The 14,477-nt window shown below is 44.8% G+C and overlaps 1 protein-coding gene across 1 annotated transcript in view; it reads left to right on the top strand.

The window, feature by feature from the left end:
- The window catches only part of PCSK6 (proprotein convertase subtilisin/kexin type 6), a 72,938-nt gene that overhangs the window by 19,677 nt on the left and 38,784 nt on the right, over positions 1–14,477 (top strand). Inside the window, exons 3-7 of the mRNA XM_020781733.3 lie at positions 1,265–1,375; positions 2,512–2,655; positions 3,212–3,288; positions 5,960–6,048; positions 13,742–13,914. Of these exons, the coding sequence (XP_020637392.3) occupies positions 1,265–1,375; positions 2,512–2,655; positions 3,212–3,288; positions 5,960–6,048; positions 13,742–13,914 (594 nt within the window). The remainder of the gene's footprint in view (positions 1–1,264; positions 1,376–2,511; positions 2,656–3,211; positions 3,289–5,959; positions 6,049–13,741; positions 13,915–14,477) is intronic.

The raw sequence follows: 14,477 nt of genomic DNA, 5'->3' as shown, positions 1-14,477 counted from the left end.
TACTCAACAGCAAGGGGAGCATTCAAGAATTTTTTTTGTCTTGACTTTCATGATCAGAACTCACTGAACTACAACATTAAAAAAAAAGGTCTTGCGGCATTTGTTTGAAATAGATTTTTTTGGCATCAAATGAACTAATAATTAAGTTGCTGTTCCAAAGTTTGTTTCTTTGTTCCAAAGTTTGTTTGAATTTTGAAAAGAAAGTGCTGTACAATAGACACTTATATACCCAGAATAGGTTTATATCCAAAAAAGCAACCTTGAAGTTTGTCAGCCTTCTTGAGCTGGAGTCAAGCTTCTTAGAATTTAATTCGACAACCGCTAAATAGAGGGTAGTTCTCAATGAATGGAGCGTGACTTCCCTCTGAATAGATGGGATGAGAATGCACTGCAGATACAGTGGTGCCTCGCAAGATGAGCACCCTGTTTAATGACAAAACCGCATTACGATGAACTTTTTGCAATCGCAAAAGTGATCGCTTTACGATGGTTTCAATGGAGGAATTTCACTTTGATCGGTTCCCTGCTTTGTGAACCGATTCTCGCAAAACGACGATTCTTGGCCAGCTGATCGGCGGTTTCAAAATGGCCGCCGGGTAAAAAAAAGGCTCCCCGCTCTTTTCTGGGATGGATTCCTCACTGCACGGGCAGCAAAAATGGCTGCGCTATGGAGGATCTTCGCTGGACGGTGGTTTCAAGCCCATAGGAACGCATTCATCGGGTTTTAATGCATTTCTATGGGCTTTTTAATTTTGCATTACGACGTTTTCGTTCTACAGTGATTTCGCTTGAACGAATTAATGTCGTAATGCGAGGCACCACTGTAAAATGGAAGGGTGTTTGCCACTCAAGGCTAGATTGGGAGTATGAGGGGGGAAAAGCCCTTCTCTTTGGTGGCACATGGTTTTTGGAATTCCTTTCTTTAAGAGACTCATTGGTCTTGCCGACTGGGACAGATTCATAAAAGAGCTTTTCGGTACCACTAAGTGTGGTGCAGTAGATACAGTGATACAGGAGACGTGAGTTCAAATCCTTGTCCAACCATGGAAACTCACAGTTGGAGAGGAGGGGCGCTGGCACCATAAAACCACCCCTTAAATATCTGGCATCCTTTGAAAACCCTGTCAGGGTAGCTGCAAGTCAGACGTGACCTGATGGTACATAGTATACTTACAAGAGCATAGGCTAGCATTAAAAAGTTATATTGCTAATGATTTTGCATCTTTGTTTTGTTGATAAAGCATCTTGTTCACGAATTTTCTAGGTCAGGTGGCTTCAGCAACAGGAAGTGAAACGGAGAGTCAAGAGGCGTGTCAGACGCAACCACCGTTTCGTCTCCTTCAATGACCCACTCTGGCCTGAAATGTGGTACATGGTAACTATACACTTGTGCGTGTGAGAGAGTGTGAGTGTGTGCAGGATCATGCATGTGTTCTGTCACATTAGTTCGGCCAGTGTTTGTTAGTGTCTGATGTACAATTCACGCACCAACGAGTCACACGTGTGATTGCTGACTTTACACAGCTATAGACTTTCATGGTAGAAAATAGAAACAAATATTTTGAAATGAGCCAGCTTTTTGAGAATTTTCTGACCAGTTGCTTAAGAGTGCAATTCTAGGTAGGTTTACTCAGAAGTCCCACCAAGTCGCGTCTAGGCAAGACGGCAGCCTTTAGTCCATTCGTTCTTTTCAAAAGTGTATCAATGTTCTCGTCTGTTATGCTTCCCACGTGATGTAAGGGTTATGGTGGGAGGATTAGGATGTTGATGCCATGCAAAGTTCCCTGGAGATTTGAGTTCTACAGGTGGCCCACCAATGTGGAGAATGGTCATCCTTCTTCCATCATGGATTGCCACCCCTGACCAGGTCCTATTGTGCATAATCTCCCATCACCCATGAGGTGGTGATGGGAGAATCATAGAAGAGGTCCTCCAAAGCTGATTTTAATCTCCTGGTAGATGGATATGAAAGAAGGTGGTCCTCAGAAGACATTATGGCTCTAGATAATTCAGAGCCCTAAAAGGAAAATCCTGCATGTAGGAGAGAAGAGAGATGTTGTTCCTCCCACCCATTCCCTCCACAGTCCTGTCCATCTTCTTCCTCAATCTTTGTGGTATTGCACAACACTTTAGGGAATGGGCAGAAGAGACTGGGGCCTCTAAGTCCATCGAGTCCAACTGCTCAAGGCAGGAATCCAAATCGAAGTAGACCTGACAGATGGCTGTCTTAATTTTCTCTTGAATGCCTCCAGTGTTGGAGTTCTCACCCCCTCCTGAGGTCATGAGTTCCATTGTCGTACTGCTCTAACAATTAAGAAGTTTTTTTTCCCCGATATTCATCCTAAATCTGGCTTCCAGTAGTTTGAGCCTACTCTGGTTGAAAGGACCAACCTAAGGAATGTTGCGTTTAATCCTCAGACTCCCTTAGCAAGTTGTGTGGTGTGTCATTTGCTGGTCTGTTTGCTGCGAGTGTGGGAAGGACACAACTAACCCTGTTGCCGCCCTTCTCAGCACTGTGAAGACAATGACAGCGAATGCCGATCCGAAATGAATGTCCTAGCCGCCTGGCAGAGAGGATACACGGGCAAAGACGTCATCATCACCATTCTCGATGATGGCATAGAGAAGCATCATCCTGACCTTGTACAGAACTATGTGAGTAAACCTGGAACCCACTAGAACATATTTCTCTGCACAGTGAATATTATAATGCTACCCAAGTCTGCTGATCCAAGTCTCACTAAATGGGGGTGAAGTGGCTTCTGAGCAAATCTGGCATCCGATTGAGATGTAAATACCTTATCTGGGTCCATGCGATGGCCTGAAGGGTGTTGATTTTGTAGTTCTCTGGTTTTGTAGCTAAGGGAGAGTTGAGGACTTGATAGCCCTGGTAGCACAGTTGATATTTTTGTTAAAGGCATTTAAAACCACCTTGGGTCCCTTTAAGGAGAAAGGCAGAGTAAAACACATATTTTAAATAAATGAATTAAAGGCAAAAAAAGAGAGAGCATTGAACTGAGAGAGATGGATTCTTGTGAGCCACGCCAAAGGGGTACGGAATAGAATAACAGCAATGTTGTCTTTGAAAAAGTTGATTTCCAAGATCTTCGACGTCAGCGTTTCATGGCTAGGCACCTTATTTTGTTTCTGATCCCTCTGTATTTTTAAAATTTTTACTAACAAGAACTACAACCCTCTGCTTGGTTTCCAGGACCCGCGGGCAAGCTATGATGTCAACGGAAACGATGAAGATCCAACCCCACGTTACGACGCTACTAATGAAAACAAGTGAGCCTGTTTCTTTAATACTAATGTGGGACCTAATCACGTGGGCCATTTGAATCATTTCCATTTCCTACTTCATTTATTCCCATCTTTATGTATATAGTCAAAGGGCATATAAATTGCTGGGTGTGTTCACACGACTGTCTTTTCTTTCGATGCATTTCTTGAACTTTGAATGGGTTTTGTAGGCATCCCAACAAAATTGGCAGTCCTTTAGTTGTTTACAGGGACTCCGCCAGCAAAGAGACAGCAACCGTATCCACTTTGCTAGAGTAATCCAGGACACTTCCCCTTTTTTACCCACCCTCCATTTTATCCCCATCCCTTCACTGTTTTCCTTGTGTCTGTTTTAAGACCGTAAGCCCCCCTCCCCGGGCAGTGTGTTTGCTTAATGTCACTCTTATGTTGCTAGTAGTAGTAGTTTATGATGCCTTAGCCATCTTCATCATAGTTTAAAATGTAATCCCTAGTCTGAGCTTCTAAACATCACGCCAAACCAGGGTTTGTGTGCATTCACATTCTCTCTGCTTAGGTGGGAACAATACTACCAGATGGATCTTTTTATAATTTTTATAATTAATGATAGATTAATGTAAGATGTGAATTTAAGGAACCACGATTGTTGTGTTAAGGTGCACAGGAATAATTCTTCTCAACCACAGCCTCGTATAAAAAAACTTGTCTGTGTATCACTCTGTCCTGACAGATGAGGATTGTACGGTGAAACCTGCAGCTGCCTGGCTGCGAAGCAAACGTGGCCTCCAGACTTTCAGATCCAAGCCAAAAATTCATTTTCTTCTTCCTTTTTTTTTTTTTTCTGAGCGGAAGCCCTCTGTGAATTTCTCCCTTTAATGATACTAATCCCCCAAACACTTCATTAATCCAGTGGATTAGTTGTCAAAAACTTCTGAAACTTGTGAAAAGCGGGGCTCCACCTGAACGCACAGGCCTAGAAGGGGGAGAGCACACACACACACCCGCCCTCCCCGGTTGTGTTGTCCTAGATTTGGATAGAGAGAAGTTACGCGCTGAAGCCAGAGTAATTCTACAAGGACCAGTGTGTACATTGAAAAGAATTCAGGAGTAAACCTTCCGCTGGGTTGAACCCGTTCAGGTTCCAAATGGCAACGCTACATATTTGAAGGCCCTGCTCTTTTGCAACCCTGATATATTTGGCACAAAAGGGTAGAAATGCCACCCATAAATAAATGCATAAATGATTAGACAGAACCAAGAGAGGATACAAAGATATGTGCTTTGTGTTCTGTGCTCTAAGATCCATGCAGTTCCCTTTGCCTAGAAAACTGGGCAAAAAATCTTCTCCTCACCTTTCCCCTGATGTAGATTTCTAGACACAATGATTTCAACTCTAATTTCTTGCACCAAGAACCATTTCAACACGTCTGTTACAGTGGAGACCTAAGCACATGGCAACCAAGCGCTGGCCATCATCTCTTCTGTTGTGGCTACCTTAGCAGAATAATTGGGCTACATGCTTTTTGTAGAGTGCCGTTGATGCTCCCTTTTGCTGTTCAAAGTTTGACAGTGGGGATCCTGGCGGTGATTTATTTTTATTTATTTATTAGATTTTACCCTGCCCCTCTATACAATGTCTACTCGGGGCGGCTTACATAGATAAAATTGATTGAGTTTGAGGGGTCCCATTCCTAGCGTCAGCCATGTTTTGTAGTCCCTCATTTACCCAAGGCCTCCTCAAACTTGAAGCCAATTTCCTGAATAAGTCTAAGGCCCCTGGCTTCCACCCATCTTCCTATCGCATCCAGCTGAACAAGAATTATTCTCTGTGCAGTTGTACATGCAATGCATATATTGGGCCGAGGTTATAAGCTGTGGGCTGGCCTTGTCTCTGCCCTGTTAGCTTTGCATAAATAAAGCAATTCTGGTTTAGCAACAAGGTGATGTGTTAGGGACACGGTCTACTAAACCCATTTCAAAGTATTTGACTGGGAAGTGTACATAAAATATGGGGGAGAATCATTTGGTGGAAGAACTGGTCTGAGTGGCTCGACAAGTGAACTTTTTAAATCAAAAACCCTTAGGTAACAGGAGAGAGATTGAGAGAGAGAGAGAGAGAGAGAGAGAGAGAGAGAGAGAGATGGAACAATGATTCTCAACCTTGAGACCCCCTGAAGTTCTTGGACGACAGCCTCCAGAAATTCTGGCCGGCACAGCTAGTAATGAAGACTTCTGGACATTTTACTCCAATAACACCCAGGGACCCAAGGTTAGGAACCACTGGCTAAGAGTAACACAAGCCAAGGTGTGGGGAATCCGTCATGGCTTTGAGCTGCATAAGAGTGGCCTGGTAGAGAACCAACACCACCTCCACCCCTTCTGGGCCTTTTCATTTAAATTTATTTCTCAGTGACTCACGAGGCGATGCTGGGAAAGGACTGGAAGGGTGTGGAGCGTTGTCCATTAGGTGTATTGTGGAGAGAGAATGAGGCTTTGGGAAGGAACCCTTTGGAAGCGCCCTCAACACTATCTCTGATACAGGGCTTGAGTAAAAATACACCTCAAACATGGATCCAGTGCTAACAGTCCGGCTGACACCTGTCTTGGACTTCCAGGTATTGGTTCCCCTCTTGTATTTGGCTACCACGCTGCCCAATGGATATGCTGAATATTGAACTTCCCTGCATCTTCTTTTCAGACACGGCACGCGTTGTGCGGGTGAAGTGGCAGCATCTGCGAACAATTCCAACTGCATCGTGGGAATCGCGTACAATGCAAGGATTGGAGGTAACCAAGGTTCTTTTTTAAAAAAAAAATATGCAGCTTAAGAAGCAGTTCCTTTCCTTCTCCTGGAGAGAGGGCCACTTCGAGGAAGCAGAGAAGCATCGCATCCTTTAACGCATGCTTCCAAAGGCTTCTTGCTGCAAATGACGCCAAGCCTTTAGACGTGGTATTTGGGCTCTCGCTTGCCAGATTTCGCCCAAGGTGTTCCTTTGGCTTAACTTCTTTTATATATTTTTTAGGGCTTTTCTGCAAACAGTCATGGGTATGTAGAGGGGCCAAGGCAGATGCCAGCTCTGGTGGGGAGCTACCTGGGTTTGTAGCCCTAGTAGATGCTCCAGGTTTCTGGGTGTCAATGTTATCCTTATAAGACATACATTTCCCACACCTGCCAGTTCTCCAAGGGCATCTTTACATGACTGAATCAAGGACCATTTTAAAAGAAAAGTAACCTGGATGGGATAGAAACCAGGCATCCTTCACTTGACTGTTTTCTTTGCTATTAAAAATGGACAGCCCGTCTCTCCTTTCTAGGCAGCTCCAGTGCAATTGCATCTACTTGGTCCTTGTCCACGAATGCTTTAATTTTATTTGCTGGGAGTGTAATCTGCAAATGGGTCCTTCTGTACGGGGAAGTGTTCTGTGCCTTGTTTGGTGTGGGGGATTTCACAGATCTCCCAAAAGTTGTCTTTGTAATGCAGGCTCCCATCAACAAGGAGCGTTGTTTGGTCCTAAGACATGACAGGCTGGAGGCTCCAGGTTCATTTTCTGGCATCATCAGATGGGACTGGGTGTGATCCTAGAATCTGGGATCTTGTCAAACCACCCTCAGTCCACGTCGGCAGTACTAGAACAGATTCATGGTCTGACTCGGTAGAAGGCAACCTCTTCATTCCCTAAATTCCTGTGTGTGTGACTGGAGATGGGCAGGAACTGCCGGTTCGGCGGTTCATGCCAGTTTGTTTATTGGTCCACCAGGTATTTGGTGCTTCAGAGCTGAGCCTCCTCTGGGGGGCGCCCACTCAGAGGCGGTGCCCGAAGGAGGCGGGGCAGGGAAACCAGGCTGCTGCCTCTTGAGTGGGCGCCCACTGGAGAAGGCGGGGCTTTAAAGCGCTGAACACCAGTTCGGCCGGTAAACGAACCGGCATGAACCCCCCCCCCAACCAAGAGTTCTTGGCCCTCTCTCGTGTTACCCGTGGGCACTCCAGATGGTTTGGACTACAGTTACCAGAATCCCCAGCCCATGTTGCTAGTGATAAAGGACTGTGAGGGTTTTATTATCCAGTGCTTCTATTTTGCAAACGACCTTGATTTGAGATTTTTCTTTTTTTTTTTTTTTAAGATAAAGGAATGGAAAATTATTCTCCTTTTTATTGCTCAAGTTCCACTGACCTAGAACTGACACGGGATGTGCGGGCTGGGATTGTGTTGGCTTCCCTTCCAGCTTGGCAGGTATCTATGCCGTTGCAACTGAACGCTTTCCCCATCCCGTATAATCCCCTTGTTCCGCTAGACGGTGCCAACGGATAGGCTGAAAGAAAGGGGGAGAACACAGAGGTGGAGGTGGACTGGAGGTCCTTGAGGATACTCAGCCAGGAGTTGGAGAAATCATGTTTTTAAAAAGCACAAGGCAAAAAAAGCTCCCCATTTCAGATAGTCTACTGCATTTGGCTCTTTATACCTGAAGCTCCTCCATGTTGAAGATGTTGGGTGATTACTTCCTCCCCCCCCAAAAAAAAAGGGGGGGATAAAAGTTGCAATGGGCCGAATAGAGACCATTTAGACAGAATTAATTCAGATTACAAAGAAATGCAATGCCTCTTCCCGGAGTGGAACCATCCATGATCAGAGGACGTACTCGTCATCTGGGTCTCCTCTCTGTGCTAACTGAGAAGGGTGAAATCGAGTCATTGCTATCTTTTTTTTCAAGGGTCTCTTTCAACTAGATTTGGACTGAACAGTCCTTCAAAATTGAGAACACATTCCAAACACATTACTTTCCTGGGTCCAGCAAGACATGTGGCCGCCCGTATTTGAGCGGTGGAATCTCGTTTGCCTGTTTGTCATGTGATAAAGTTTTGTTCTTGCCTTCACTGAACTCATTTATGGGTGGAACCAGATTCTGATTCACTGAAGTAAATCTGTTATTGGCATCAGCATTCATGGCCTAGAGGCCACTGATGTCAGGCTGAGGATAATGCTTCATTCTCTCACGGGGAAGCGTTCATGCACAAAACATCTATCAACATCTAAGGGTGTGACTACATGGGTGTTTGTCCCACTGCTTGGTCTACTCTGCGGATAGGCTGGTTCACTCCTTTTTCCAGAGATCACGTGATATAAGTATTCATGTAACCCAGCCTGCTCTCACAGCGTTCTTACTTGCACTTTTTTTGCTCCCTGTCCAGGATTACTTTTTTAAAAGGTTGCTCTGTTTTGGTTCGTTTCCAGCATGCATGATCACTGGGATCAAAAATGGATGGCTCGTTGCTGTCAATTTCCCATCCTGTTTCAATTTCCCAATATCATTAAGTGGCTTAAGAAGACAGCGACTCCGCAATATTGGGAAATAAAAATGTTTTTTTTAAAAAGCCTATTAAGGCAGCACTAATGTGCTGTACCTTTTAGATTTTTGTTTTAATTGAAAGCTTCCTCTTGAAATGAAGAGAAAACTGGAGGGAGCAAAGAAGGGGATTGTTTTTATGTTTGCTGTTTGTCATTTTCCCTTCCCTTTCGATGGAATTGTGCCAAACAGGTGTGGATGCCATCTGGATCACCCCACATGACATACTGTGCTTCTGCACAACTTTAGTAAAGGTAAAGGTTCCCCTTGACATTTAGTCCAGTCGTGTCCGACTCTAGGAGGCGGTGCTCATCCCCATTTCCAAGCCGTAGAGCCAGCATTTGTCCGAAGACAATCTTCTGTGGTCACGTGGATGGTACCTATTTATCTATTCGCATTTGCATGCTTTTGAGCTGCTAGGTTGGCGGGAGCTGTGACAAGCGACGGGAGCTCCCTCCGTTGGGTGGATTCGATCTTACGATGACTGGTCTTCCGACCTTGCAGCACAGAGGCTTCTGCGGTTTAACCCGCAGCGCCACTCACGTCCTTTTAAGCCACTCTGTTTAGCCCGTCCTGGCCCACTTCAACTGAGCCTTTTAGCCAAACCCTAAGATGCCACAAGGCTGTTTCTGGTTGTGCAGGTGTCTTAACAGGACTGCCCCCCTCCAGACGTCTGTGCAAGTTGTATGTAACAGGGAGGTCCGGAGCACTTTGGGTGTGGGAAGAAACATGGCGTGCCTCTTGCAGCTTCATTAGACAGGAGTCTAAATCGATGGCTAAAAAGCACCGTTGACAGGATCTGGGCTTAGCTTAGTGGGGAATCGTATCCATCACACTCCAAAAGGCACAACCCAATTTTTTGTTTTACTTCCTACTCTTTTATTGTCCTTGCATTGCCTTTCCTTTCCTTTCCTTTCCTTTTTTTTTTTTTTTTTTTTTGGCCGAGGGCACAGTGCGTTTAATGCTCAATAAACAAAAAAAGGATGCCGGCCCATCTTTCTTCCTTTCCGTTTCTCTTTAAAACTGTGTGCTTTCCGAAGCTTTTATGGCTCATACTGTAGAAATTGGCTGATGGATTCCTTCTCCTTCCCATCTCATCTCTTTAACCTCTACTTGTCGTTGACAACCCATCGATTCCCCCGCACGCATACACACACTTAGGCTCATACGTGGCTTTGATTGTTGGCTCTGTTAAGCACACCCAGTGTTTTGTGCTTCGGAGTTAAAGGGATAAGTGTCTCCCTCTTACCTGTGGCCTGGTGAACAGGCTCGTTGGCACCGAAGGACTGATGGGGAGACAATGGAATATGTGAGAGAGGGAGAAGATGGCAGGAGCCACCCCTTAGGGACTGAAGTGTAGGGAATTGCTTTCGAGCAACTTTGCTCTCAGTTCAAAAGAGAACAATGATGAGGGTGGCGATGAGGTGGAGAGGGGGAAAGAACTTCATCTTCTTCTCCCTGCTCAAGTGCTTAGTATTCCATAAATGTTGTTGTTTAGTTGTTAAGTCATGTCTGACTCTTCATGAACCTGTGGACCAGAGCACACCAGGCCCTCCTGTCTTCCACTGCCTCCCGGAGTTGGGTCAAATTCATGTTGGTTGCTTCGGTGACCCTGTCCAACCATCTCGTCCTCTGTCGTCCCCTTCTCCTCTTGCCTCCATAAACAAGAAAGCTTAAGTAGATCTTGTGCACTCTACAGGTGGGGCCCCAACTGGATCGACTGACTTACACGATCCACGCCTGGGCTTTATTGTTGCTGCTTTAAGGTAAAGTAGCTCTGGTTTCCAGTAATGGACTCCAGCGGTAAATTTGCTGGGAAATGCTGGTGAGAAATCGGCTCAAGGGGAAAGGTTCCGTTCCCATTTTACTGAAGGTTTTCCATTGCAAATTGAAGGCAATAGAAGAGGGGAAACCTATTTGACTGCTGCCTGCAACCCAGCCAAAGCAATAATTAAATTTCTTTCTCAATTTTCGTTTCCTTCAGGAAAAATATATAGGGAATGAGAGATGCATTTAAAAAGCAAATGTACAGAAACCTTTGTGCCTGGGCATATTAAGCTCAGAAATGAGATTCCACTGCCCTTCTTCTGGACTACCACCCAGATCGGTCCTGTAAACTGTGATAAAGAATCATTCCTCCATCTTTGAAAAATAGTTTAGGCCTCCAGAACATTTGGCTGTAGACATCTATGACCTTGAATATATATTTTCCTTTTAGGAGCATATATATGCTCCTAAAAGGAAAAAAGAACCTTTCAATGACTGGTAAGAATTTGGGCACATCCACCCTGAGCAGCAGCTGTGTGGATCACATTCATTTTCATCAGATTTGTAGACTGGTTATTACAGTGAATTGTTCCGCCTTTCATCTTGCTCCAGCAGAATTGGGCTGATGAACTCCTTGGCGAAGACCAAAGTCAGCCTAGGCAATTTAGGGGCCCCATAAGAGGAGACACTGATTCCGTATCTAGAAGAAGTGCACCCGCGAGTGGAAAAAACGGTCTGTTTGCTCTAAATCCATATTTGGTAATTTGGTTTGCTTTTGTTTTGTGATAAGTCCTTGGGGAGACAGTGGGGCCCTGCTAGGACTTTTGATATCTCAGCTACATAAAGTGTGATCTGATTCTCAGATATCCAAGGCATTTTGGTACCATATGGTTTAGTCCACTGCGGGCTAAATTTGCTTTGTGGTTCCTTTTTTTCCAAGGTGTCCCTTCCCTGTGTTTACTTCTTTAGACATTGTCTGATTCACATTGGGCTTATGCAAACAAACAACACAACCTTTTTATAGCAACTGCACAGTACTGTTTCATTATGGGGTCAAACTGCAGCCTTCAGATTATTCCAGTGCATTATAATTTCTACTTGCGTTACCGTCATATTTTCTTTTGCCAGCTCAGAAGTCTTTGTTCTGCCTCTTGATTTGTGTCGGTTCTACCTTAGGAGTTTTCTCTAAAATGGGCGTACTTTGTCAGTCCGTCATGACAAAAGTGGGTCCTAGACCCAACCAAGCCTGAACGATCTCTAGAGGCAAAAATTAAACACTCGAGGAGGATCTTGAAAGCATTAAGGTTCCTGCCCAAAAGGTTCCATACAATCGAGTTCATTGATGGTCGAACACTTGCTGCCCAATGTGCTCGGCACAAGGCCTAATGATGATGAATGATAATGATGATGAATGGGACCATTGTATCAGAACATAGGAAGCTGCCTTATACTGCGCTAGCCCATTCGGTTTGCCTAGTCCATGATGGTTGACATGTTTGGTAGTAGTAGTTTCGTACGGTTTCAGACACAAATCTTTCCCAGTTCTGCCTGGAGATGCCACAGATAGAACCTAGGATCTCAGTGTGTCGAACAGATGATCAACCACTGAGCAACGCAAGATGAGATGGTAAAAGAAATGTATGATTAGGTGGGCACAAAATATAGGACATAATATTGATATTGATCAATGGTTGCAAATATGGAAAAATAACATAAAGCTCACAAAAGGAGAACATGTATAAGATGTTTTATAGGTGGCATATGACTCCGGAAAAAAATTGTCAACTTTTTATACAGAGGTGTCAAATGCTTGTTGGAAGTGTGAAGCATAAGAGGGAAGTTTTTACCATATGTGGTGGACTTGTAGAGTCTTTTCCGGCTCTGCCTGGAGATGCTCCAGGTAGAACCTGGAATCTCAGGTTGTCGAACAGATGTTTAGCCACTGAACAATGGCCCTTCCTTTTGTAAAAACATCTTGATTTTGGCATGTAAGTGCATTTCAGCTCACTCATAAGGTTCACATTTGTTAAGTTCGTACAACAGCTTGGATGTGACCAATTATGAACTACAGTGGTTTAAATATCTGGCTGAGGAGCCGGAGGTTGGGTGTTCGATTCCCCACTGTGCCTCCTTGATAGGGCTGGTGTTGATGATCTGTAGCAGTGCTATAACACATATAAGCTGACCCCCCCAACCCCCCAGAAGAGGGTCGGGGGGTCAGCTTATACAGTATACAAGGCCCCCAAAAATCCTCCTTGGCAGTCCTGACCACCAGGTTGGGAAACACCAATCTAGTGGCTCCCTTCCCAACTCCTTAGACTGTTAACGGTTAGAGCAGTATGACAATGGAACCAATTATCTTGGGAGGTGGTGAGCGCTCTAACACTGGGGGCATGCAAGAGAAAATTGGACAACCATCTGTTAGATTGGCTTTGATCTATATTCCTTGAATGGCCTTACAGGCCCCTTCCAACTCCATTATTCTGTTGTTCCAGTTCTGCACTTCTAAGATTATTTTTAATGGATCTGCCATCTTTGGTTGGTCTCCTTTCCTCCTTTCCAGCAATTGGAGACCTACGTACCTCTTTAGAGGGGCTTTTGGTAAGAGGCCAGGCAACAGAGAAGTGGAGGTTTAGCAGGCCGTTCGAATCCATTTTATAGTTTTTAAACCGTTGTCTTTAAATTTTGCACGTTCCAGTTTGCAAATGTTAATCAGTGTGTTTCTAATTTTATCTCTCTCTGTGTGTGTGTTTTAAGCATTTCGGAAGCTATCTCGGGTCCCGAAGGGGGAAGAAAGGGTGAGCAGGAGTAGAAAATATATACATAAATACTTATCCATCACTAGAATAGATTCGGAGCTGACCAAAGTAAACATGGGGTTGTACTGTGCAGGGCACAAAGCAATTCTGGAAACCTTTAATTAAAAGGACGATTTTAGTAAACTGTTTTGCAAGAGAAGCAGAAGCTAGCTAAGGCAAAAAAAGAGATACACTTTTAGGAAATCTGATTCATTGACGGGTCTGACTTTTGTAAACATATAGATAGCTTGTTGCAATAAGGCTACCTTTCTAGTTGAGCTGTATCTCACCCTTTTTCATTTGCTTTGGGGGCAGGCACTGCCAGCTTTATAATAAGGGGAAACGAGACGGTATTAAATGCCGCAGGGACCCACAGTGGTATTAATTGTTTCCAGCTGTTTGTGAAAGAGGAATACATCCATGGCAATATCAAGTGATACCTTTTGGTACCCTTCGTGCCCCCAACGAGCCTTTGAAGGAAAATCTTGGATTGTGGTCCTTCGGTCTTGCTGCTAAAAGCTCTTGAGCCTGATCCGCTTATTTCTTTTTTTCTCAACGAACTTGCTTTTAGGTATCCGTATGTTGGATGGGGACGTAACGGATGTTGTGGAAGCCAAGGCCATTGGGACCAAACCTGACTACATTCACATCTACAGTGCGAGTTGGGGGCCGGATGATGATGGCCGGACAGTGGACGGGCCGGGGACTTTGACCAAACAGGTTTTCGAACAAGGCATCAAAAAGGTGTGAGAAAAGGCTGCACAGACTCATCCCTCTTGTGCCTTAGGAGGGGTGTGTTTTTTTGTTTTTTGGTCTTTATTTTGCCTAGAAAAAGGGACGTGGTGGCGCTGCGGGCTAAACCGCAAAAGCCTTTGTGTGCTGCAGGGTCAGAAGACCAGCAGTCGTAAGATTGAATCCATGCGATGGAGTGAGCACCCGTCGCTTGTCCCAGCTCCTGCCAACCTAGCAATTCGAAAGCATGCAAATGCGAGTAGATAAATAGGGACCACTTTGGTGGGAAGGTCACGGTGTTCTGTGCCAAGTCGCGCTGGCCACGTGACCACGGAAACTGTCTTTGGACAAATGCTGGCTCTACGGCTTGGAAACGAGGATGAGCAGCGCCCCCTAGAGTTGGACGGGACTGGACTAAATGTCAAGGGGAACCTTTACCTTTTACCTTGCCTAGAAAATTTAAAGCCCAGTTATTACTAATGATGGAAATTGCACCCCAACACCTATAGAAAGCAACAGGTTGGGGGGATTTTGCTGCTCTGAATGGATTCCTCTGTATCTTTGCTGCACCTCAC

The sequence above is a fragment of the Pogona vitticeps genome, chromosome 12 (assembly GCF_051106095.1).
Source record: "Pogona vitticeps strain Pit_001003342236 chromosome 12, PviZW2.1, whole genome shotgun sequence".
NCBI classification, from domain to species: Eukaryota; Metazoa; Chordata; class Lepidosauria; order Squamata; family Agamidae; genus Pogona; species Pogona vitticeps.
Note: the sequence above shows the minus strand (reverse complement) of the source record. Positions and strands in the feature narration are given on the sequence as shown.